At 39.6% G+C, this 26,115-nt stretch overlaps 1 protein-coding gene across 14 annotated transcripts in view; it reads left to right on the top strand.

Moving 5' to 3' along the window:
• CACNA1C (calcium voltage-gated channel subunit alpha1 C) overlaps nucleotides 1-26,115 on the top strand; it is a 441,725-nt gene that overhangs the window by 239,729 nt on the left and 175,881 nt on the right. For all 14 annotated transcript variants that reach the window (XM_040594360.1, XM_040594355.1, XM_040594352.1 and 11 more), the window contains exons 4-5: nucleotides 1,636-1,775; nucleotides 9,875-10,014. In XM_040594360.1, the coding sequence (XP_040450294.1) occupies nucleotides 1,636-1,775; nucleotides 9,875-10,014 (280 nt within the window). The remainder of the gene's footprint in view (nucleotides 1-1,635; nucleotides 1,776-9,874; nucleotides 10,015-26,115) is intronic.

The following is a 26,115-nucleotide window of genomic DNA, read 5'->3' as shown; positions in this document are numbered from 1 at the left end:
GCTAAGTAAAATAACGCATATACTGTTTGTAGAGCTGGGGACATAGTAGTCACTAGTATTGTATACTGTTGTTTCCTTCCCTGAGTTCAAGGGTAGGGAAATGCTTAGTGTGCTGACTTGTCTCCACTTAGGACAACGATGGACAAATTCGTGCCGTGGGCATGTTCAAAAGCTTTACGACTGGATCACATAACTACAAAGTGATACTTTTTCTTTTTTAGGTGTTCCCCATACTAAGCACTGGGGAATACTGCAGGCATTGTGAAAGCATTGTCTGAGGGAAACCAACAGTATTTTAAAGCACAAACATGTGCCTGCTACTGTCAGATGGAAATTCTCAATCTTGTAAAGTAATACGTTATTGTAAACATGCAGATGAACTGGAAATTGCCTTTTTTGATCAGTGGGTTGCTATTGAATTGTTAATTACCTGGAGCTGAATGAAAGATGTTCAAATGGGCAGCTGTCAAACAATGGAATGATTGATGGAATACATTTTGTATTGCTGTGTCATATGAAAGTGTCATACATGCATTCAACTGGCCATAGGAACAGAGCAATTGCAGTTCGGAGCTGAAAAGAAAAATAAAGTAGTTACCTGCCTGATAGACTTGATGGGTATCCTGTAAGGATATGACCAGAAATGCCTGGGGTGTTTTAATTTGTATTTATCTTAGACTTTTATTTCTTTAATGTGAACTTTTAATAACTTTGTAGTTTAATTTTGTAGGGATCTAGTGTTCTTTTGCTGTCATCTAGTTTTTATGTGGTTTTTTCCCACTCAGCTTGCCATGCAGCACTTTTGTAGTGATTACCTAATGCTGCAGTTTCCCTCCTACTTACGTGGACGTTCCTACCATTTCTGCAACACTGCTATTCTTATTCCACACTGGGGCTAAAAACCAGAGATGAGAGACAGGGAGCCTATGTACCAACTCCAAAAGCCTGCTTGCTTGTCCTGAATCAGACTGTACTGTCACTGGAAGTGACTTTGTTTGGATATGCTTAATTGCAGCCTGCATTTCACAGGGACATGTACATTTCTGGTGGAATGACTAAAAGCCTCTGGCATTAGTCAGCCTGATCTGTAAATCATTTATCACCAATATTCAGCCTACCTATTCCCCAGCAACAGAAAAGGGAATCCCGAAGGTGGCACAGTTTAACACATGCGTTAGTCTCAGGTGGGCCCTTCTCTTTACTTCTCCCCCTCTCTCTCTGAAGTATTGCATCCAGCAATGTTTCCCCTTCAGAGGCAGAAGAGGACTGGATGCAGTTGATTCTGATGGCTGACAATATTTGGCAATGTACTCTGTAGAGAGCTGAGTGCTCGAACATGCCTGTTGACCATCTCCCCTCCTCCTTCACACAGGACTCTGCAGTGGTCAGTCCCTGCCAAGGCAAAGGCAGCAAATCTCAGAGCTTAACCAAAATTTACTGCCACTGTCCTGTCAGACTGGCTGCACTGTGCAAGGGTTAGGAGAAGAGCGCTCTGGCAAGCCACGCGTGTTAGATGAATCCAAGTGGCGAGTCAGTGAGTTGGAGGCTGCACGGGTGGACTGTGACAGAAGAAAACATCCTTATCCATGGTTTGTCACTCTTGCTAACCATTGTCTCTCTTGTTCTCTTCCCCAGGAACGAGTGGAGTATCTCTTTCTCATAATTTTTACAGTGGAAGCATTTTTAAAAGTAATAGCATACGGACTTCTCTTTCACCCCAACGCTTACCTCCGCAATGGCTGGAATTTACTAGATTTTATAATTGTGGTAGTAGGGTGAGTACTGACATTTTGTCTTTGAATGCACTGCCCGCATGGGGATACTGGCAACATTTAGGAGCCTGAGGGTGGGGGAATGCCTGGTACATTACGTATGGGTGATGTTAGAGGTTGCTATACATCATGTTCCTCCTGCAACCACCATTTGTCCCTCCTTTGTTAACACCCCTATAAGTCTTTGCAAGTTTAACCAAGTTTTACTGTGTAACCTAAAAATACAGTTAACCCGCTGGTCTTCTGCAGGTGTAACTTGATTCATGCTAATTTCAGTGTGTAGCGATGATTTACCTTGAGGTAAATATTAAGGATTAGCAATCCGTTGATGTACATTTTCTGTCTGGTATTCCTTGCTGCTTAGCCTTTTCCAAGGCTTTTAATGGTTTGCAAGGCATGGAAATGAAACTGCTTTTTCACAACAGGGATAAAAAGGGGAAGCAGCGGAAGGCTGTTGGGTAAAGTCAAATGCCTGAATGTGCTTAACTGGAAGAAAATCCCTTTGTTTGTAAATCTGTGAGAATATTAAAAAAAGAATATCTAGATGGGATCCTTCAGTTAAGATTGGATTGGATGACAAATAAATCTTGCCATCTTGTGAACATTTATTGATATTTATCATTCTCAAAGATGGATGAAAAATTTAAATCCCAGGTTTTCATACTTTTTCATACAAACAGATACAAGGTCTTCAGTTTGATTGCACTTTTCTGCTGGTGATTTCAACATTTTTCATTTTGACCCTTTTAATATTTTAACCTCTTTAAAGACTAATTTTACTATTGTAGATCAAATTGTCACTTTGAGCTGCAGCATTTCTAATCCCCTTATTCCTCTCTGTGTTTTTCAAGCTTGGCATTTAATTTATTTGAATAAAAGCAAAGTCAAGCTCCTTCTTCATTTTCTAACTAAGAGTAAGAGATAAGCAAAGGGGTTGTATTGTCATTGTTGAAGGGAAGAGGTGAAGGATAAACTACCCCTGAAGACAAAAAGAACAAGTATTTCTTCACCTGAGTAATTTGTCCCATCCTCCTACCACTCCATTGTCAAAGAGTTTCATCGCCCACAAAAACTTGCAGTTTTTCACTTCTTTACCAAGGAAAGCCTGCATCAGCTCCTTGGGAAGCTGTCAAAAGGGACACTCTCAGTCATCACAACCTCCTCATAAATTCTGCCCCATACAAAAGTCCATCTAGCTTCTTGACCATTTTTGTGGTGGACCTGGAAAGCTATGTCAGTAAAGTGTGCTACCCAATCCCTCCCACTTCCCATCATCATGGGGAAAAGTGGGTGGAAGGAGAATTCCCAGTGAGGGGGAGGGAGGACAAGCTGGAACCTATTCTTAGTCCCAAGACCTCTCTGCCTCCACATGGGTGTAACACTTCTTATGGCAGTACCCAGTCATCTTTCTCCTTTGTTCCTGCAGCCAGAGGATCCCACAACAAATTAGTAATTGAAAATTGTAAAATCCCCAGCCCCTCCACTGACATCAGTGTCCAATTCTGTAGCTGGTTCTGCCTTTGAATGCCCTCAGATATCTCACCCGCTTGGGAATTGCTGCTTGAGTTGAAGAAAGATTGGAGAAAAAAGTCCTGTGAATGTGGTTATTCTCATTTCATTTTTATGAGAAAGAGACTTTTTAAAGAAAGGACACATTACCTCCTCTTCTTCCATTAGAATGTAAAAGAACAAGGCTCCAGAAATCACAGGACAGCTTTCTATCTAGTTTAAGTACAGTCCTTTTCAATTTTCCTACTAGGGCAGTTAATCAGCAAGATGATATTCATACTGAAATTAATTCCATTGCCAATGACAGAAACTGGAGCTCTGAGCTCTTCTATCTGCTCATGCCTCCAGCAGCTCTCAGTGACTTGATGGGGAACAAAAAATGTAACTGGGGAGGGATTACATGAGAATAATAAACGTGGCCAAAACCCCAAGGTCTCAGTTAAATAGTAACAATCTCAAGTAACAGATTTCACTTCAAGGCCAGATGGGTTTCTTTGATGTTTATCTGTTTAAAATCACTCGCACAGTGCCACAGCCTAGGCTGGTGCACTGCTTTTTCTTTCCACATCCCCTCTGCAAAATCTACATGGTGATACCATCTGTTCCTCTTCTGCCCTGTCCTGTTTTCCTAGGGGCTATCTGAAATCCCTCAATGACATTATGTTTAAATTTCAGTGTATTTGAATATTTTGTCAGGGGGGAAGTCCCATGGAAAAGGTTTAAAATAAATTTTAAAGAGAGAGAGAGGATAAAGAAACAAGTGCTGGTAACAACATTTCCTTGAGGTATGTTTTTCTGCCTATTGATGGAGCTATTGGAGAAAGCTGAGTGGTTTGGACACAGCTGTAGCACTGGGCAGAGGGATTTATTTGGTATGTGGGGCAAAGGATAGTGTGGGACTCATACTGGAAGCATCAAGTCCCAAAACGACTGTGGTAATTGCCATTTGTGCTTGTTGTACCTTAGGAATCATCTTCATTTCCAACGACAATTGTCCTTGCTACAAAAAAAAAATAGAAAGGCTAGGTAGGAAGTACTTCTCCTGTACTGTTGGAAGTCAAAGGAGCACAAAGACGACAGGTCTTACATCTTTCATTTGTCTCAAAATCCACCTAGTATACATTGCTTACCACATATATCTTGAAGAGATAATACAGCACAGTTGGCTACCTTTTTGTTAAAACATACAAGTCAATAGAGTAAGAGGAAAATGGACGTGTGTACAATCAAGCATAAAGTCTAGAGGGGAGCCTCAGTTTCTATCAAAAATGTTTATAGCAATGTGCCTGTATACTTTCCTCTACCTTCTGAAGATAGGTTCTCTGGTGTCTGAAGAGATTTTAGTGGTTCTAACAAGGCCACAGGAACACACAGCAGCAGCAGAGGGTAGCACCAAACACAACTGCTACATTTTCTGGGGAAAGGATGGACTTTAGACCTGTCAGCTTGTAACAGCTTATCGTTCTTGCAGTGTGGGAGATCTGCTTATTCATCAGCTAAGTCTTTTAAAGCTTGATTCTAGCTTATCTTTAAATAGCCTATGACCCTTCTATAGCAGCACCATTAAATGCTGCTTTGAAGAAAAATGTCTGTGTGAGGGTATCAATCAGAGGCTCTGTGAATAAGAACATTATTAGTTAAGAGTAGAGATCATACCCCTAAGCTGCCTAATGAGGCACAACCCACAAACTCTAATGATTAGTCAAATTGTTTCTTGTTTTCTTCAATTTTACTGTTCCTTTTTTGGAAAACATTAAAACTTTCAGATATAACAGTTATATCCTTTAATATTAGGCTGTTGGAGGAAATTTCTCTTGTTTCTTGTTTCCTTCAATTTTACTGTTCCTTTTTTGGAAAACATTAAAACTTTCAGATATAACAGTGATATCCTTTAATATTAGGCTGTTGGAAGAAATTTCTCTTGAGAGAAGACTAACTTGACAATGTTGTGCTAGGAGAATATCTGTCTTTCCTGGCAGTGCTGTGGTTTTTCTGCCAAGCACAGTCACCCTCCAAGGGCCCATAGCTTCTGCCAAAGGCAGTCTTACTTGGGAAGGTAGGCAGTGAAGGTATTTGGAAAGGATCTGAAATTCAGAGCGGACTGGAGGATGTGGTCACAGTGTATGTCTCTCTGAAGACCTGTGGGGAGTTTCTAAAGAGCAGACCCAAACACTTTCACACTCATGAATCCAGGTGAACTGTAAAACACTGCAAAAAACCATCATTGTATTTTACTATTTCTTTATACCTATGAGGATTCTTCCAGCTACGTTTTTCTGCTGAGATTTGGTCTTAGAAATACCAAGCCCTCTGTTTTCTCTTTATATTCTGGAAGCCCTTGACAAGTTCTTTTCTTGTGATACAAAAATCAGTGTGGCCTCCCCACAGAGGAAGAGATGAGGAGCTGTAGAGCAGGTTACAGCCTGTTACAGCCTTATCATGCTGCTGTTGGGGTCATCTAGCAAAGCAAAAACCTTTTTCAGATTTCAGATGTCAAAAGGGAAACAGTAAAATATAAGAAAGAAAAACAGTGAAGCTAGCGTCATACTTCACAAGTAAATGTTAAAAAAAAAAAAAAGCTGGATGTAGTGGAATGAAGCTGGGTTAATTAGCATTGATAATATACAGCTGTGGGTTGGCCGATGTAGATAAGATGCAGGTGTGGCTGGTTAAGTTAAGTGGTTGAGAGCCAATGAAGAGAGAGCAGCCGAGGAAGAAGTAGGGAGAAGAGAGAGAGCATGCATCCTGGATGAGGTGAGGAGAAGTCAGCAGAGAGACTGACATGAAGAGTATGCTGGTATGAGATGGTAAAAGACCTTGTTGTAGCTGGTAGTTTGGAGAGTGCTGCGACAGGTGGAGGGTGTCCATACATACATGTCCATATGAGCCAAAGATTTGTTTTCTGCTTTATCATTCATGTCTGTCAGATAAATTTAGTTTAGGTGTAGTCATATCACAAGTGAAATTCAGAAATTGAGATGCTGTTAATTGTGCTTCATCAATGGAAAGTACTATTTCCAAATGAAAATAGGGCATGAATTTAGACTGGCAGATAGCTAGCTGGAAGGAAATAAGATTGATTTCTGTATTTAAAAAAAAAAAAAGTGGTGAAATTTTTAGTGCCCCCAGAGGTTAGCCCTCTTGCATTTTTATACCATCCAAACTTTGATTTCTCTGTTAGCACAGCATTCTCTTCTACCACGCTTGGAGCATGCATTTCAGCTGAATCACCTACTAAGAAGACAAGGAACGAACCACTCCACCATACCTACTGTAATCTTTTCCCAGAGGTTTTCATTGAAGAGCAGATTTTCCCATGTAAATACAGGGTAGAAGGACTCCGGCTTCTACTGTTTTATGTCAGTAGCTTAACATCCACCTAGCTCTTTTACAGTTGGAAAACAATTAGCTGAAAACCTAGAAAGAGTCTATAGAAGAAGCTACACATTTTATATAGGTTGTGGGCTTTTCCTTAGTAGAGGATAATAGAACGGTCCATCAGAAGCCTTTACCTTTCTTCTGTGTCTTATCATTGGCGATATTTCTGAACAGGCTTCCTCCCCTTCCCCCCTGCCCACCTCTCCAGGTCAATAATGAGTTACAGCCAAAAAAGCATATGGTACTTGTAGCCTCTGAGTCATAGATATCTGCCTGTGCCCTGACTCAGGAGGCAATAGGGACAACGAAGTAGGATTGGCAAGGTGTACTATAAATTTGAAGAGTGGAGCAGAGATTCAGGCCAGATTGGGCACAGTCTAGACCCCAGTACGAAAGGGAAAGAGAGTGAAATAAATAGAGAAATAAAAAGTTGTATAGCATTAATAGAAAGAAGGATTAGTACAGGGGGAGATATTACACGTGGAGTAAATGTGTTAAAGCAGAATTAGAAGGAGTAATACAATTCAGATTTAAATTTAGGTTTTTAAATTAGGAGTAGCAGGAATTACTGCAAATTATTCCTGAAGTACAGTAGGCAGATGACTGTGGATACCTCAAGGCAGTGTGTTTAGAAGTCAATGTTCAAGCACACCAACAGGGACAGCTGGCCTATGGTGGAGCTGCATCAGACTGGGAAGGCAGGTGCTAGCTCCAGTGGAGTGAGCTGTCCTACTGATTGTGTTTCTGCTCCTCCTGAATTAATTTAGTAGTGTACCTTGTCTCAGAGTGCAGAATTCTAGAGCAGCCAATGGTTTGCTCATTGCATGGGTGACAGGAGAAGCGCTCTTAGTGCCAGCTGGCAAGAATTGCTGTTTGGTAAAACACAGGGCCAGTGATAATGGGGACCACAAGAATGGACCCTCAGTTTTGCACAGTTACTAACTCAGAGTTCCTTGAGATGTCTCGTCTTCAGCATTGTGAGAGAGCTGAAAAACAGCATAAGAAACCTTTCGCAGTGAATTAGTTTTTCTCCAGAGGATTCCAGGAGACTGGGACTGTTGCATAGGTATGTCACTCATCATCTAGTATGGGAATTCTGTTGACTAGGAAGATAGAAATGTTTGGGTAAGAAATAGAGCACATTTCTAGAGCTTAATCATTAGTTTACTGAAAGTACATTAGGACAAATTTGACCTACAGTGTTTCTATTATGAAAACCAGCAGAAAATTGCAACTGTATAATTTGTGTACACAGCTCAAGAAATACATACATTCCAATAATTCATGTTCTTTGCATCAGCCCTTGTTTATTTCACTCTGTGAGATCTGTAGCCAACGGCAGTATTTCTCATAGGCTCTGTTTTTGTCTTCTCTGCATCCTGCTTCTCAGTCTGCAACACCTACAAACTCAGCATCCAACCTCCCCACACACAGTTTTTCCCACGCTTGTTACCTAGTTGTTAAATCTTTCTGCAGTGCTTGAAGTTGAGGCTTTGAATAGATCCAGTTAGGAGTTCCTCAGTCACAGCTGACAAGTTTTATAAGACTCTTTATATGAATTTAAAAAAAAAAAAAAAAAAAAACAACAAACAACCTGCTTAAGAAATTGATTTCGCATTTGTACTCCCTTAATCCACGATTTTGTGTGGATGTAGTGCTGGGGAAATGTGTTGGTTTAGATGCTTCAGTAAGTGAATCCTCCTGTTTCTATTCAGGGCAAGCTCCCTGTGTTTGTGGCCCTATCAGTAAGCTTTAACCGCGGACTGCAGGCATTGGAGCTCATTGTAAAGCAACCAGGCAGCTCAGGCTGTGCTTGATATGCAATTTGGGGGCTCTCTGTGGAATATGCCAGTCAGGGCGTATAGATGAGATCCTGACAGAGGCACTGCAGACTGTGAAGTCTAAGAAAGAAACTAGCCAGGCTGAATCCAGGCCACACCAACTAGGCTGTTTCTGCCATCCTAGGCAGCTTCTTTAAAGTTACCTCTGGTGCCTCCATGGCATGCTACAAACCAAGGGGTCTCTGCCACTCCCAGGCAAGCATTTTCTACAGAGTGCCAAACATACATTTAGGCTGGAACAGCTTTTAACCTCTACTGAATTTGGCTGGGTTCAAGCTGATGACTTCAAGGCTGAAAGCAATGTTATTAGCAAATTCACAAGGAATCCATCCTCCCCCAAAGGTACTAATGTTTTACCAGAAAAAAGGAAGGTGCTTCCTGAAAGCTAATTTATTAAATCAAGTTCTTATTAACACATAGGGTGAGCCTTCAGCTCTTTCACAGAAGAGGGTTGTCTTTTCTGCCTTGCTCTGCCTTTTCAAATGCTTTCTGAGACATCTCCTTAAAGCAGCTACTCCTACTAGCCAAGATAAAACATTAAGACTAGTATAATAAAACATTCTGATAATAAGACTCCTACAGTTTTGCACTTCCTCTAGCCAATGCATCACAGGATTTACAAATGGATATACAAGCACATAATCTGAGGATACTCCCTCATCTAAAAGTTTGCACCTTGAAGGATCCCTGAGTTTTACACCAAGTTCTACCTGCAGTGACCTCGGTGCATCTTAATTCCTTGTAAAATGAGTGACAGCTAATTAATGATTGGATTAATTATGGATGTTAATTTTTTTCCCAAGGTGGATTATTGGTTAATGAAACAAGCAAAGTATTGGAAGCAGAAAGAGCAAAAACCTAAAATTTGTGATTTCTTGCCTTTATGTTTATCCCCTACTGAATATGTTCAGACTGGTAAAGCCTGGAGGCTCCCTTCAAAATCTGATCCACATGCTCTGCTATTGATGACCCTTTAAATTTGGCACAAAGTATTGCCAGAATGGCCATTTTGAAGCATCCAGCATGCCCCAGCACACAGGACAGGGAGCACAGCTCCACATGCTGCCAGGCAGGCTGGTCACTGTGGTAGTCTGTAGCTGCCTGCAAGGAGCCATTAGGCTGAAGGAGGAGCATGTCTTGTTTATGTCTGCTCCAGAAACAAGTGTTTTGCAAATGGTATAGACATCACCATTAGGTTATTGCATATGGGAAGAGTCTGTCTCTCCTCCACCATATGTGAATGTCGACTGAGATGCGTGACACTCTTTGCAGGTCTGTGAGATAGTTTGGGTGATATGATGATGATGATCTCTGTTCCTGTTTAGCCCAAGCCTTGCTGTCTGCCTACAGATTGTTTCCTCTTTCTTTTTGCAGGCTTTTTAGTGCAATTTTAGAACAAGCAACCAAAGCAGATGGGGGGAATTCAATAGGAGGAAAAGGTGCCGGATTTGATGTTAAAGCACTGCGGGCTTTCAGAGTATTACGTCCATTACGGCTGGTGTCTGGAGTTCCTAGTAAGTAACATCATTGGTTTTCTTTTGTGTATGTCTGTGGCGTGGCATGGGGCATGAGTAATTTATGTAACAATTTTGAAGATGGAGTGTGGTGAAGATTATTTTTGGTGTGTGTGGGAGGCCTTTTTTCAAATGAATGTGTTTGTGGTAAATGTGATGTTAATCAAAGGATGACCAAACCAGAACTGAAGAGGGAAGGAAGATTTATGGTATGTCAATCTGATTGTGCAGCCATTGTAAACAATGAAAGTGGGAGATCCAAGGTTGTCATGATTTCAAGCAAAAGATCCTTTAAAAATTTTGAATTCACAATGCATTGTTGGTATTATAAATATTTGACCTTGATGGAAATGCTGTATGGTCATTTGTGTTGATTTTGGAGGGAGAGGAGCATTTTCGTTAAAATTGCATTGTCTTCTTTGCATGTGATGTTCTGATCAAGAGTGTTGTGAACAATTTAGAACCAACAGGACATAAGGCAATGGCACAGTCATGTTGTCTGTTAGCCTTACTTGCTTAAATTATTTGTAATGCCTCTGAGAAAATCCTCAAGCAACTTCTGATAGTCTAACATGCACTTCCTTATTTACAATGAAGGTATGAGTAACTGGAAGTCTACTGATTCTGTTGTGGAGGTGGAATATGGACATCACAGTATGGGAGGTTTATATCATTTGGCTTGAGAGTTTGTTATAGATGGGACCTATTGGCCTCTTGGAGAGAGGGTTAGTTGAAAGTTGTCATTGCTTTCTGTGTTTATATCAATGAGAGATGTAGTTAGCAGGAAAGGAGTTAATCTTCTCCAGAATAGCTGTGGAGTGAGCTTTGTTTAATTCTATTTGGCGAGCTTGCTGGTTTGATATCTTAAAGTACTTCTAACTTTAGTCATTCAAAAACCTTGAGTCAACTTACCATAAACTTGGTGAGATCGGCCTAAAAACCATGATTTATTTGTTAGGAAAAAGGTGTGAGGTTCTTTTCCTTTGGTTTGTTTTCTGACCCACTACGTTATATCATAGCTATGTATGCAGGCTTTTCTCCACAGCCTTGAAGGGTAGGAACTTTTTAAATGGTAGGTGAGAATCTCTGTGGGAGGAGCTAAAGCACAGATAAAAGAAAAAATACTGAGGCAATTGACAGCACTACTATTTGATCTCACAAAGAGCCATGCTTGGTAAGCTGTCTGCAAGGCCTCAGCTTGTGCACATCTTGGGGTTACTTTGAGCATCAGTGGGCAAGAGGAAATATTGAAAAGTAAACACTGTCTATTAGCCAACTAAAGACCTTCCCCTCTGATTCAGAACTAACATCCACTGTTCATGCCACCTCTATCGGGGATTACTGCAGTGGGTTGTTTCATGCAGGCAATAGTGTACCATGCAATACCTTCATTCAGTCCATGCAACTCTGCTTTTGGCCAGATTTATCTCATGAAGTGTATTCTGTCTGTGGTCTTCAGTCTGCACTGTCATCCACTTAATTCCTTAAGGTTTTGTTGTTCTTTCCTAGTCCTTCTCTGATGAGTCTTTTGGCACTTTCTAGTTTGGTACCCACTGTATGGTAAGGGTAAGGTACAGAAATTCAAACATCTGTGAACTGGAATGTTCTTGGTAAGATGCTGATTATGCTGAGGGTTGTTCTGACATAGGCTGAGCTTAACTGTGCTTATAGTTCTTGCTGTTTTGGAGAACAACATGTGTTTCCCAAGACAAAGGAGGTTTGTTACTACTGTTCAAGTCTCTTGGCTCTAGTGCTCTTAGAAGACTAGACGAAGCTGAGGGAGCCAAATCTGACACTTCATATCCACATGTGTATATGATCTTGGTCCCAGTGTAGACTATCTGATAGTCCATTTGTGGGTTTTCTCATCAAGAGAAGTATTTAATTTGCATCAGAACAGAGCTAAGGAGCCTGGTGCATGCTAACAAATATTTAATCTAGACAGTGAAATGCCAGTGCAGTGTGAAGCAAGCAAACCATCAACTTGACCTCACAGACATTCTCTGTTATGTCTTTATGGCTCTGACTAGGGACATACTTACTGAAACAGCCTTCTTTGGGGCTTGCATGGCTTTTGGAAATCCTACTGAGGTCTGTAGCTAATACAGCCTCAATCTTCACTGGGCATTTTTTAAATGCACAAGTGCCTATTGATTAGCATAGGTAGATCTTATCACATCCCTATGTGTTAGGGCATAACTTTTCTCATGGGGCCTTTTAGATAAGATTGCCTCAGACAACCATAAACAGTACATGATAGGATTACATTATTACATGATAAGTCAGTGCAGAGGTTTAGAAGTCAAAGCTCTGGGTCCCATTCAAGTTCTGTCCCCAAGACATGATAAACAAGAGTGAGTGAGTTACCAACATTGCACTTGCTGTGTTTTGCCATCCTTAAAGAATTGCCTTTTGCTTCCTTCACCTTCCAAAATGTTGTAGACTTTTCCACTGTGAGGAGGCAACCTGCACAGATTTGTCCTAAAATTACATGAATGTAACATGTACTGTAATTTCTTCTCACTTAACAGACTCTGTAAGTGTATGGAAGCAGCATGTCATTAGTAAGAGGGGATCCTCTGGATCATTGGCAGCCACCTTCTGCATGGAAATCCCAACATCTGCTGCTTGGCTTGAGGTCCAGATCTAACCACCACTATTTGGAAAAAAAAGTATAAAGCACAATGAATCTTACAAACTAAATTTATGAAGCACGTGGTGAATTTTTGCATGCAAATCTTAAATTCATCAGGATGGGGTTAGGAAATAGGTTGTCTGAGGTGGAGACATTGGCTTGCAGCATGGAATAATTTTTTATGATGTCAAAAGGAGTTTGGGTGGATTTTGTTTCTCTTTGGCTTAATCCATAGGAAATAATCTAATTTAAAAAGGATATCTTTTGTAATCAGCTTTGGGCATTTAAAGATCACTTTCAGAATATATAGTTTCCACATAAGTATGATTAGAAGTAAGGAAAGAACATATGAAATGCCCTGTAAAGTAAACTACTAGTGTTTTTATTTTGCAGATGGAGAGACTGAAGCAAAAGTTCAAGGTTTAACACTTTCATAAGTGGCTTCTAATTCTGTATGTTTCATATTGGCTGCCAGTGATAGGTAGATCAGGGTCAACACAGGTATCTGAAAGCTTCAGATGGTCAAATGGAGGACATGAGCCTCATATGTGAGAATCCCTTTCCTCTAAGTGCCTTAGGTCCTGGGACTTGGGTATCTTTTGCCAGAAAACATCTCAGCAAAGGGGCTGTTCAGCACAGGAAGTGGTTCATCTGCAAGCAAAGTTGATTCACCAAACAGGCAGATGAGCAAGGGTGCCTTTGACAATCTTTGTTAGGATTGAACTGTCCCAAGCCCCAAATTACTTTAGTGCCTCCTAAAATCAAAAGGGTTTGAGGTCATGAGTTCAAAAAAGCCTGAAGACTACATTTGGGTGACTGTCATAGGCACATAAATATTTCATAATCTTTAAGAGAACAGATGATATTTTTATTCTTTGCAGTTATATGGACATTTACAAGACCACTTGTCATAAGGAAGGACATAGACATTTTGTTTAAAAGATGAGACAGACATCTTCTACTCATGTCACAAAAACAATTGTAGGCACTGAATTCAATGTCTTTGGGTTACCATTACACCTTCAAAAATTGGTGTTAAGTATTTACACATTTTCAAGAAGTGCAATAGGGATTGATTGGGTGGTTGTGGGTTTGGTTTTGGGTTCTTTTTTAAAAAACATAGTTTGAGTTGCTTTCTTGAAAACGTTTTTTGGAGTGAGTAGTTTTTGTTGTGACTTTGAGGTATATGGCAGAGCAGTAGATTGTAGATACTTCTCACAGCTCTCATCCCAGTGCTGACAGTTGCTTTGTGAACAAAATAAAATTTAAAATGGATAATTAAGCAAATTCTTTTTTAAATTATTATTTCTAACACTTTTTAAAGTCCTATTGCTTCTGGAAAAATTGTCTGCTCCCAGTCTGTTTAGCATGGCATTAACTTGTAAATTAATAGGGAATATTTTCAAAAGCACATGGATGATTTAGGTTTCACAGTGGTAAGTTACCTTTGAAAATTAGACATAAGCACTTTATATCATTGATACACAGGCCAGACTTAACGCTTCAACTATTCTGTTACTGTCATACTAATGTAAGTCTTGTAGCGCATACTTTATTTCAGTTGCTGAAAAAACTTTACTGCTGGTGTACCAATGCAGTCTTGTAAAAAAACCCAAAACTTCACCTGTAAGTAGAGCACCCGTCTTAATATGGCATTAAGATCAATATATTGTCTGAGAAAGGAGAGAGAAGGAAAAAAGTTCCCTTGATGGACATAAGTAGACAAGTGCAAAATCAGCATTTACACCAAAACTTAATCACTTCAGTGTCTTGGAAACTATGACCCAGTATCTCTTTGGCAGGAGTGTAAAGCATTGCAAAGCTTTCTAGGGACAGAATCAAGGCAGCCCTTTTGTGTTAAGCCTTCTCTGTTGATTACTCTTCTATCTCCATTTTACATTATTACATATTCTAAAGACTTGTTTTAAACATTTTGTGCTTGAGGAGGGCAAAAAGAAGCATCCAATTTGGCAATGAAGAAGCATGATCCAATTAAAAAAGAAAATCACTCCTGACTATTGGAAAGGGCAATCAGTTACTCCTACACATGCTAACTCATGCCCATTTAACTTATTAAATTCCATTTATATCACCTTTATTCATGCTGCTCAATTATACCACCTCATACATGTTGTTCATCCTCTTTATGTTGTATTTTGTCTTCACGTAACTGTGGTGTTGCCACTAGTTATTGCCTATCTGATATTTGCCAAACAATTTATAAGTTCTTCTAGATAACTTGAAAGCCATATAATTTGAGTAGATGTTATGTTCCATACTTGTATTTTCAATGAGATCTCTGCTGATCAACCAGAGTTATGTGGGCAGAAGACCAAGCTAGAGAGGACACCTGACTATTCTACTAGAACAAAAACTTTTCAAAAAGAACCACAAAAAGCTAAGCCTGTGATGTGTTCGAGCTTCACTGGAGTCTCCTAGCAGGAGAGAGTTACTCAAAAGTGTCGCAGCACTCTCCAAACTATCAAGCTACAACAAGGTCTTTTACCATCTCATACCAGCATACTCTTCATGCCAGTCCCTCTGCTGCCTTCTCCTCATCTCACCTCATCCAGGATGTGTGTTCTTTCTTCTCTTGCTTCTTCCTCGGCTGCTCTCCCTTCATTGGCTGCCCAACATCTTAACAGAACCAGCCACAGCTGCACCTTACCTACATCAACCAACCTGCTGCCCCTGAAGCCAGCCCACAGCTGTATATTATCAATGCTAATTAACCCATCTTCATTCTTCTACACAAAGGTAGTGTAGGTACATCTCTAGCACCAGTTCTTACATGGTGTACTGGAGATACAATAGTCGCGCAACTGGGAAATGGAGGGTATGAGCAAAAGAACCTAAGCCAGATCCTCCTCATGATAGTGCAATGTCTATCAGTGAAACAAAGGTGTGTAACTGGCTGATTATATCTTTTTTAGTTGAAATAAGATCAGAATTTTCATCCATGAATGTCTAGAGATGACTACCTTTACACGTATTTAAATAACTTACTAGATCAACTAATTTTTCAGAATGATGCTACTCTTGAGGTCTGTGATTGCTCTGAGTTCATGTGAAAATTGGGCACCTTCAGACAAGGTTAAGGAAAAATTTAGACATTTTTAGATTTTGGACTGTCTTGTTACAATTAGTCCATGTTTGCCCTGAAACACTCTTCTCTAGTAAAACTTACAATGCTTTCTCAGTCCCAGCAATGTTCTCTACCCCATAGTCTTTGCAGTGTTTTCTCATCATCACAGTCTTGTTCCATCCTTTTCCCAAACTCTCTGGCATTAATCAGATTGTTAATATGTAGGAAAGTATCCTGTCTTAACTTGCAATGTCCTGATAGATCGGAGCCATTCAGGTGTGTATACATGACGGCACATTCACCACAGTCAGCAATGAAGATGAGAAGTAAAAAAGCCACTGAGGGCTCTATGAGAAGAGTAATGAACAAGGAAGTTTTTGCTCGTTTGAAAGATGCTGGATTGGCAAAGTCATCCATTTGGGTTTGCTGTTAATTTGCCATATTGTTGCAGGTAGGTGAAGCAAGGAAATCTCAGGGGTGATAGGATTGGATGTTTTTTCTGTCTAGATTTTGTCTGTGTGGGACACTGCCTAAGTATGTTGTACATACTAAGTTACAGTAAGGTTTCTGGGAGAAGAAAGAGAAAAAGGCTTTCAAATCCTTACAAGGTGTTTAGGCTATAGTCTACATTTTCCAGTGAAGATTGTTCTTGACTCTAAGACTGGCAATATTTTTTTCAGTTCTTCCATTTTTTCACTAAATATGATCTAATCTAATAATTTCAGATCATAGGGAAACTCTGTATGATCTCATAATGCAGAGTTTCCCCCCAGAAAGAAAAATATGGGGGGACTTTTATAGCAAAATATAGAGTAGCTTACAGAGTTTAAGACAGCAGGCACATGTCAGACCATGGTAATCCTCCTAATGTAAGAATTATAAGCAGATCAGCCCTCTATCTCATGTTTGATTGCAGGACTCTGCATTTGCTCTTGAATGATTTATGAAAAGTGGGGGTTTGATGCTTGCTGCCTATCAGAAGGCCTTTTAGTGTTGTGAGATAGAAACTGGTACTATAATGAAGACTTAGTCTTCAATGACACCCAATTTGGAGGTAGCATACCTAACCGGGGGGCAGCAGACATAGCATTTTCTCTCTTGTATAATACTTCTAAAGCTGAATTTTTCTAGAGGCCAAACTGAACTCAGGTGTAATTGAGGCATCCTCAGAGCCACTCTACCAGATGTTTGGAGTAGGTTAGGCCAGTAAATGAGGATTAAGCACCACACAGAGAGCCCAGTTGTTGCTACAGGCACACTGCTCCTGAAACCTTACATTCTGCCTGTACTGTATAAAGCAGGGAGAATGAAATGTGATTTTTAACTACCCTCAAACGCCTTCTCCCAGGGGAGATTCACTATTCTCATTTATAGCATCATGTCAACTTGGGTGTGCCAAACCACTTTGCTGGAGGGTGAGGATGGGATCTAGAGCAACTGTGTATGTTAGTTCTTTCTGTATCTCAGTGTGCAGCAGTGATGCTTGCCTTACTCCACCCCCAGCACCTGACTGTCTTGGCCTGTGATTGCTCTTCTGCTTGGGCATGCAATGCCCTTCCCAGCCACTGAGACAATACCGCTCAATCTATTGCAATGATTCTATTTTGCAGCCATCGAAATAAACACACCCAATGCAGTTATTTGGCTTGTGTTTAGGATTTTTAATTTTTTTTGTAGTGCACAACCAAAAATTACAACTGGAATTTCTCATTGTTTTCTGCACAGACCAAGAAAATGAACACCATTTTATATAGTGAGGAAGTAATGCAATTGAGGTAATAAACACAAAGAATTCAAGAAATCCAAAACCGCATTTTATTTGAGAACCATGCATTTTTGGAAAGTGGTAAAAAAATGTGAGCCATTACCTGCTTCTATATGTTGAATAGCACATATTAAGTCTCAAGTTTTAAGCAAATACTAACTGGAAGTCAGAAAGACAATAGTTTTTCAAAATGTGTATGCTTCTGGCAAAGTATAGTTGACAGTCATCTGTTTTGCACATGGTTCGTGTTTAAACACTGTCACTGGTGGAGCTAGGGGCTTAAATTTACCCTCCTGATGCATGTGAGGTTATGGCATAAACAGCACACCAGTGGAGAATTTTGACTTGCCTTCAGTGTGAGGAGACAGGAGAAGTGGCCTCATCAAGGCTTCCAAAATGTGTAAGATTTATGTGCAGGTACAAAAGAGTAGAGTAAGCTGGTGGAGACAATACACTTGGCAGTTTGCTGTCACCAAACCCATGTGATAAAAGTCGTTGACAACAGAAGGAATGGCTGCAAATATATATGGGCAAAATTTAGCTTCCAAATCTTAATTCTGCCTTAAACTTTGTTTTGTTGCATTTAATAACGCCAGCTTTTGCCAAGTCCAGTTTCTTTCTTTTCTTTTGGGCTCTAAAAGCCGTAGGAAATGTGCTCTCAAGCAGTTTTCTTATGTTCTCCTTCATTCTTGAAGAAGACTTCTTGACCATCTGTACCATCTCTCCAGCACATACAGCACCGTTGAGGACAAGTTGCACCACCTTTCCCATGTCATTGCCTAGCTGTTTTTAATCTCAAGTGGCCAATTTGTTTTGCTTTCCTTACAAATGGGAAGGGAGTGGAGAAAAAAGGAGAGAACAGTCTGAACCAAATGTCCTCATTAAGCTTATTTCTTCATAGTTAACTTAAAACTCTACACATGCTTGCAAGTCCTTTATTTACTTAGGTCACCATTACTCAAGGGAGTAAACTGACTCCTGTGTAGTATCTCCCATAGGTAAAGATCATTCATGTGAGAAGGGCTTGCGCAATCAGGAGCAAAAGCATGTTTCCTTGAGTGGTATAACCTGCAGAATGATGTAAATTATGGCAGAAGAGTATAGCAAAAGAGGGATTTTCTTAGTAAAGAAGAATATCTGAGGCACAGACATCTTGTAATAAAGATTTCTCTCATATTTAAGGAACGCCAATGAAAACAGGGAAATATTTGTTGTTTGATCTTGGCTATGTAGCTCTTTTAAAAATAGCACTAACTACAAATGTACCCAATAACTGTGTCAGCTTTTATCCTACCAATTACTGTGAGTGCTGGCATGATTATTCAACATGTCTTCACAACAGAACAAAACAAAAAATCCCAATACCGTAATGTGAGACCACATCAGGGTGTAGGCAGCCCCTTCCAAATGAAGGAAATAAAACCCACGCTGACATCAAAGAGCAGACATGGAGATAGTAAAAAAATCCTGGCTTGGCTTAGTGAAGAGGTTTTTCAGAAGAGCTCTGGATGGATCAGACTTTCTAGCACCTTTTTTTATTCTTCATGTAATGCCCAGAGTTCTCATTCAGAATGCACGTAGGGCATGGCTCTGAGAGAGAGCCCATGCCATTAAGATGCTTGTCCTAAAGCAGCTGAAAATCTAGGAATGCCATCTGCTGTCTCCTAAGAACAGTCTGAGTTGTTTAGAAATGCTTTTGTCTGGACCATAAAGGAACAGAAGTATACATACAGATTGTAGCTAACTGGTATCAGCAGGAGTGTGTTGGGTTCCCAGTTGCTCATTTGTAATTGCCTCATTTGTTGCTGCCTCCATGACGGGCGAGGGAAGATATTGCTGTTCCAGATCAAAATAGTAAGGATATGATCTAGTCTGTTTTCTTCTTGTGTTCTCTCCCAGATGACATCTCTACTGTATCTTATGTAGTCCCAAACTTACATCAAATGTTATTTCATACTTTGGTTCAAATTGACTAAATTTTGCATTGCTTATTAATTTAAGTTCTGTTAAGGAATGATTTGAACTCCTTTGTTCATTTTCTCTAAAGTGAATGTACATCTATTAATTTGTTACTGAACTGTTGGGACTTTTTAACATGCCTGAAGCTTTCTCATCCTCTCTTGAAGAGGTGACTAACACACCAAGTAGCATTTGTTTCAGAAGTGGGACAACAGAAAGTTCATAGAAGAGTGTTTTCCTCAGGAAACAAGGCATGCTCCATGACTCTAGTATCATTTGAATTGACTCTGTTTGTACTGGCCTTCCAAAAGCATTGTTAGATGCCTGTGGTCATTGTGATTTTCACAAAGTAATATCAAAATATCAGCAAAGCACAGAGCAGTGGACCAGTCAAATAGTTCTCTCAACCAGTGAGTACATTTTAAGTCTTGTTTAGTCTCCAAATACAGTATTTTTTTCAGTGATGATCTGAATTTGTAATAATATTGCTTCTTGTACAAGTGCTATAGGAAGAAAAAACCCAAAGCACACTGAACTGAGAGGAGGCAAATCTGAGGAAATATATTTTAAAATTTCAGTGGCTACATAAATCTATGGAGACCTTCCCTCTGCTCTTTAATCAAGCTTCTCCAATATCAGCTACTGCCTTCTGAGTTACATCTGCTTGATATTACTGTGCTAGCTGAGAACACAGAAATATTGGCTGGTATGAACAACTAATAAACTTTTCTATGCTTAAGATGTTCACTGATGGAACAAATCATATGTTGTTGTGATCATAGGGAAGTATTGACCAAAGGCAAATACAGCCCACCTAACTTGCCCCGTCTCTTTATATTTTATCGAAGTTATTTTATCAAAATTTTCTTTCTGCAAGGGAGAAGGGAAGATCAGTCATCTTTCTTAATCTCCCTTTTTCCCAGAAGCAGATCCAATTCCTGTTTAACACATGTAACAATAAACTATCCCATATGTGTTTTGTCCTTTGTTGCAACTATTTTCCTGAGTTGGCTGAATAGCTATGCCTCTTATTTTTTGAGTTTTTATCTTTTCCTGGTTTGCCTTGCCACATCAATCACAATTCAGAAAACATCTGCTAGCCCTCTGCAAAAAATCTTTTTTTAAACTTCAGTAATGCTAAAGCTGCTCAACATCTTTACATCAGAAGCATTTTTGACAGAAAATAGCTGATGAAATAAAATAAATAGAAGAAAATATAAAAATTCTATTTTTGTCACTTTTTTCATATGGCGTACTAAATTTTGTTTTCCTCAAGAGTGGAAAGATCTATAGAAATCCAATTTCATTATCAGATTACAAAACCTCCCCTCTAAATTTTCTTCAAGAACCTAATCTTTCAATCAGATACCATTCTTGCAGAGGACTTCCCTTTTTTGAAGGCAGTAGTACACACCTGGTGTGAGAATTGGGACATATCAAATGCTCTGTATCTTAGATGTAGAATCTGTTGGTTTGTTTCCTCTTATATTACTGTTAACACATTAAACTAGAAGCCTGGCTAACATTTCTGTCTTGTTTTGTGTTGGTTGTTGTGTTTACTGATTTTTTTTCTGCAGTAACTGTTGCTTCTTGTTATTCAGCACATTTCTGCAATTGAGGTTTTATCACAGGTTGTTGTTGTATATTGGTTTTTTAATATGTGATGGAAGTTACCAAAAGGTAAATTTCCTTTCAATCAGGTTTGATTTCTTGGTCAGAAATCAAACCAGTATATCCATGTATCCATACACACAGGCTTTACAAAGGCCTGTTTTAGATCTAACAGTTCTGTTGTTTAGTATAAACAGCACCCAATGAAAGAATTTGGGGTTGAATCTCACCCCTATTCTCAAAATATAGGTGAAAATTTAAACTCAAGCTTTAGCCCATCTTTTTCTTTTCACATTCCAGTGTTGACACTGTTATTTCATTTAAAATCCGTAATTTGGAGGGGGGCAAATACCACTCAGATTTATATTTGTAGACTTCTGTATCATAAAGAATTTAATTTAGCTGTTTATTTTGTAGCAGGAAAGCCTTATTATTCCCTCTTGACAGCTTATTATATGTAAAAGGAAATTCAAAATAAATAAAAGTTTAGTTCCAATGCATTCCAGCAATATGTACGCAGTCTATACTAAAATCTTTGGAATTGTGCAAGTCATAAAGAAAGTTACAAAGGAAGTAAATATCAATAAAGAACCATTCTTTTGTCTGACAAATACATTTTTGTGAAAACTGCAACCATTAATTTTTCTGTCCAAACAGCTACTTAGTGAGCTAAGGGAGGTTTTGCTTATTATATCAGAAGGCATTTTTCTCCCTAAAGCTGTTTTATTATCTGATGCCTGCAAGCAGAGCTTAAGTCTAATCAGGTTTATAAAAATCAAAAGCAGTAGTCTTACTAATGTGGAAAATAAAAAAAGCTCGAGCTTAGGTAGTCTGAGTTGGGACTGATTAACCACTGAATAGATGAGTCCCTAAATCCAAACTCTCTTCTTAAAACTAAGAGGCAAAGTTGTTCAGATTTATCTGGCCATGTCTTTTCAAGGATTTTGCCATTGTACCATGAATTTTCATTAACAGCATTTTCAGTAGTTTAAAAAGAGAAAACAAATCCCATGTGTGCATCAAGACAGTAACATGGCAGTGGTCACACATCATGTGGTTCACGTAAATTCTTTCTTTACCTGATCAGGTAACTTTCTATTTTTAGGTTCTCAAAATTCTCCTGAAAACCCTGTATGACACTGATTTTGAAAACGTCATGCTATCTATGTCTCTCCAGAGCTTAGTCTAATCTAAGCCCATTAAGCACTATCCAAAGTTAGGAGGTGGAGTGAGTTTTCCTCTCCGGGACTATATAGCCTGTTTTTGTCACATACAACGCTGCAGTTCTACATAGATAGCTATCTAAAGAGAAAGTTTTAGGGTTTATCCAGTATTTTGCTGTACTTTTTCTATCATGAGATGGTAAAACTTAGCGTAGCTCATGGTATGCCAGTTATGATAGGCTTGGAGCATTTAACCTGCAAGATCAATTTTTGTCATCAATGTATTTTTCTCCAAGTACCACAAAACTGTATTATCATCTCTGGGTGCACTTCTACATTTACAGGATCCCTGTTAACATCTGTTACCTTGCTAGCTTTTACCTTTTCTAAACCTGTTCACAAGTGGTAAGTTAGAAAGAGCAGCAGGAGAATGAGCTCAGACAACTAAAAGACTCTTTGTAAGACCGGAAGGATTATTTAGTGATGAAAAAAAAAGGGGCTACTGTCCACTTACCTGGGGAGCTATGAGAATGAACAGTTAAAAATAACGCTGTTCATGATCCTGAGGTTCTGGCAGCTTTACAAAGGCATTTGTAATCCAACAGTCATTAGTCCTCCACTTAAATGCTGGTACTGTCACAATTGAGAGCCAAGTGCTTTGAAGCCCATTCCTGTTACCATGATGCTTTAGCGCTTACAGGTGTCCATAGTTCCTTGTTTCAAAAACTACATCCTTAGGACACAGTAATGTGTGTAGTTATTCCTCAGAGCTGTGTACAAACAACATCTGGCATTCTGAAACAAAGCTCTTTCATCATTTCAGTTTTCTCAGTTCGGAGACTGAGATATATTGGTTTGGGGGTTTTTATGTTCACTTGACCAGACTAAAGATGGTACAGCATTTTGACACATTCCTATACCAGTTATGTGAGTGAATCCGGTGGCACAGAACTGGATCAAAAATTTGCTCCGGTACTGCAGCTTGCAAGATTGTCACAGCTGTGCTTGAACATGAAGAAATTAAAAAAAAAAAGGTGGAAGTGTGATGGATCATTTCACTAAGAACATGCGCAGTCTTCTGGCCAGACTGACTTTGGTTTTGCATAGCTCCGCAGGGAGAGGGGCAAATAAAAGTTCTTCCTATTTGTGATCATTCACAGTGATTAGGTATAGATAAAACCTTTACAATGAGCCCAAGAACAGTTTTCTTGGAGAGCCCATGATTGTCCATCAGCAGAAAATTAAAGCCATTTCCTGGGAAAGCATGACAGCTGATTCTTGCTGGCCTAGGAACTGCCAGGACTCCTGCATGCCCTTTACCTGCCTTACCTTCAGCCCATCTTTAGGAATCCCTGTCGGGCAGTGAATGCCTTACCTCACCCTCCCCCATCTCAGTGTAAGACTGCTTTACAGCACACTGTGGTCCTTGTTCAAAACAGCCTCAAAGTAAATTTACTGAACTTCATTTGTGGTTTTGCTCAAAATGGTCTTTTTTCTGTGATGTGCAGTTTTCAGCAGATAGGCAGTTGCCGCTTTTCTCTCCATGCTCCTTCTCTGTATGCAGGTAGCTGCATGGGAGGGACACTACATCTTTTTTTTTTTTTTTCTTTTTTTCCACTTTTTTTTTTTTTTACATTCAAAGTCTGTATATCTTGTGTGGACCTCATCCTCAGCTGAAATGAGCTAAGATCAAATGGCTGGAAAATAAAGTTGAGATTGTAGGAGCCATCTGATGTGCTGGGACTGGAAAGATGGCAAGGTCTTCTAATCAGCAAGCAACTTTGTAAGAAAGCGAATACTTACATACTTTGAAAAAAAGCTGCTAAAAAAGGTTGAAGTCCCCAGGAGGGGAGACGGATGCCTCTGTGAGTGGTAATAGAGGTTTCTTCCAGCAGAGAGGCAAAAAGCCTAAGGCAGTGTGTACATTTATCCAACCATCTTCCTCAGGCACCCAAAAACTGCAGCTGAGTGGCCACCATGCTGAGGGCAAGCTGTATTGTCTGGCTGCCTATGTTAGGTCACTGACAAGCAGAGGATATTGAAGATTAATTGCTTCCCAAGAAGAAAGGATCCAGAAGAAAGAGCTGGGTTTTGTTGTGGCTTTTGTTTTTGTTCTGCTATTCCTTTCTCGCCTCAACGAATGAGGCAAGGGCAGTTTTGCAAGACTTGACAAGTACAAAACAATAGTATTTGTGTACACATGCCCATTTGTATGAATCTGCTTTTGTATGTGTGCATGTATTTCAGTTTGAGAAGTCAATGAAAACATGGTTTGAAAACAGAAGAATGAGAACGTTGGGAACAGATGCCAAAACTTTCTTTTTTTATGCATTCCAGCACATGGTTTTGAATTGTATATTTGTATATGTTTAGATGGCATTACCTTCTCCAAAATAGTCACTGTTCAGCTTAAAAACTCTCTTCCCTGGTTTTTCTTTCTTTTCACTTCAGCTAGTTTTCTACTCCTGCGTCATGTCTTTCCTTCCTATTCCAAGACCACCTTTATTATTCTTGAAATAGAAATGACATCTGCAGCCCCAAGAACGCTGCACTACACCCACAGAATTTGCTTTATCTAGCAATCTGCCACTAATATTTTAAGACTCCAGCAAGACAGTAAGGGGCTACCTCCCCAAATTGTTACTGTACAGCTGTCCTTATCTGAACTGTGCCATATGAGTTCCCTTTGCAACACTGCTGAAGAATGTCCTTAATGTTTTCCCTCACAAATCATTGCAGAATGTACTTATCCAAGATATCTTGCCATGACCGGACAGTTTTGTGATAAAAATGTCTGTCTTTTTCCAGGCTTCCTTTAAAATTGGTATAAAGCCTTTCATATTTATGAATATTTAATATTTTTCCATTTTCTTAGCCAATGCCTATTTTATTAAGCAATAAACATCCACTTTGGGGAATATTACTGGTTATATTGCTTGTGCTTTGGAAATAGAGATAACTGTAGTGGCAGTCTCTTAGTGTATCATCTGAAGTAACTGTGATTTGTGGGTAGGCCTAGCTTGTGGCTGGGGATGCTGCATAAACTCTACCACTTAAGAGTGGTTCCCAGAAGTGATCTGACTCAGGCGCTGTGCTGAGTCACAAATCCTCCCCTGCTTCCTCCTTGCTTGCAGAAAGTAGTATTTTTCTTCTGAACTATATTAGCAGAAAAATAATTACCTCCCACACCTTTGGCACTGGCTTAAGTATGAAAATCTGTGTGTTTGTGTGTGTGTATCAGGAGGTGGAGGAAGGATGGATGGAGTTGAAAGCCCTCTCCTTTCCCTTTTATTCCTACTCATTCCCAGAAGGTCATTTGTATGAGACTGTGCCTGCTCATACTCCTGATTCAGGCAACACCGTGATGTAAGCAGAACATAGCCCTGCAAAACTAATGAAGGGTTTTGACTTAGGATATGCTTTCTCTGAATATCTGTACTACTAATATGATGAGAACAGGAAACCACCCTGTCCCGCAAACCAAGTTTTATCCAAAATTGAAGACACTTGAAAATGTGAGATAGAGCTCTGCTTGCAAAGGCTGAAATGTTTTTTTCTGAGACCAACCTACCATTAGTTTCTTTGGATATGTTCCACAGCACAACAATGCCAAGTGCATTTTAGCAGCTGGGCCTGGTATACTTTTTGTTTGTTTGTTTGTTTTGTTTTGGTGCCATCTTGCTGTGCATTGGTTGAAGTCCAAAAAAGCTTGTAAGTACACAATGGGGTGTGTAGGTAATCCCATTGCTTTAGGTGCAGACACTTACATGCCTAGAGATAAACACGTTCTTCAATAACTGCCTGAATTGATGATACAGCAACCAGCCTCTCTCATGATTGTCTTCCTGGAAGAAAATCAGCATCATATAATAGCTCTAAAATA

This window comes from Falco naumanni, chromosome 5, assembly GCF_017639655.2.
Source record: "Falco naumanni isolate bFalNau1 chromosome 5, bFalNau1.pat, whole genome shotgun sequence".
NCBI classification, from domain to species: domain Eukaryota; kingdom Metazoa; phylum Chordata; class Aves; order Falconiformes; family Falconidae; genus Falco; species Falco naumanni.
This window is presented reverse-complemented; position numbering and strand designations above follow the sequence as displayed.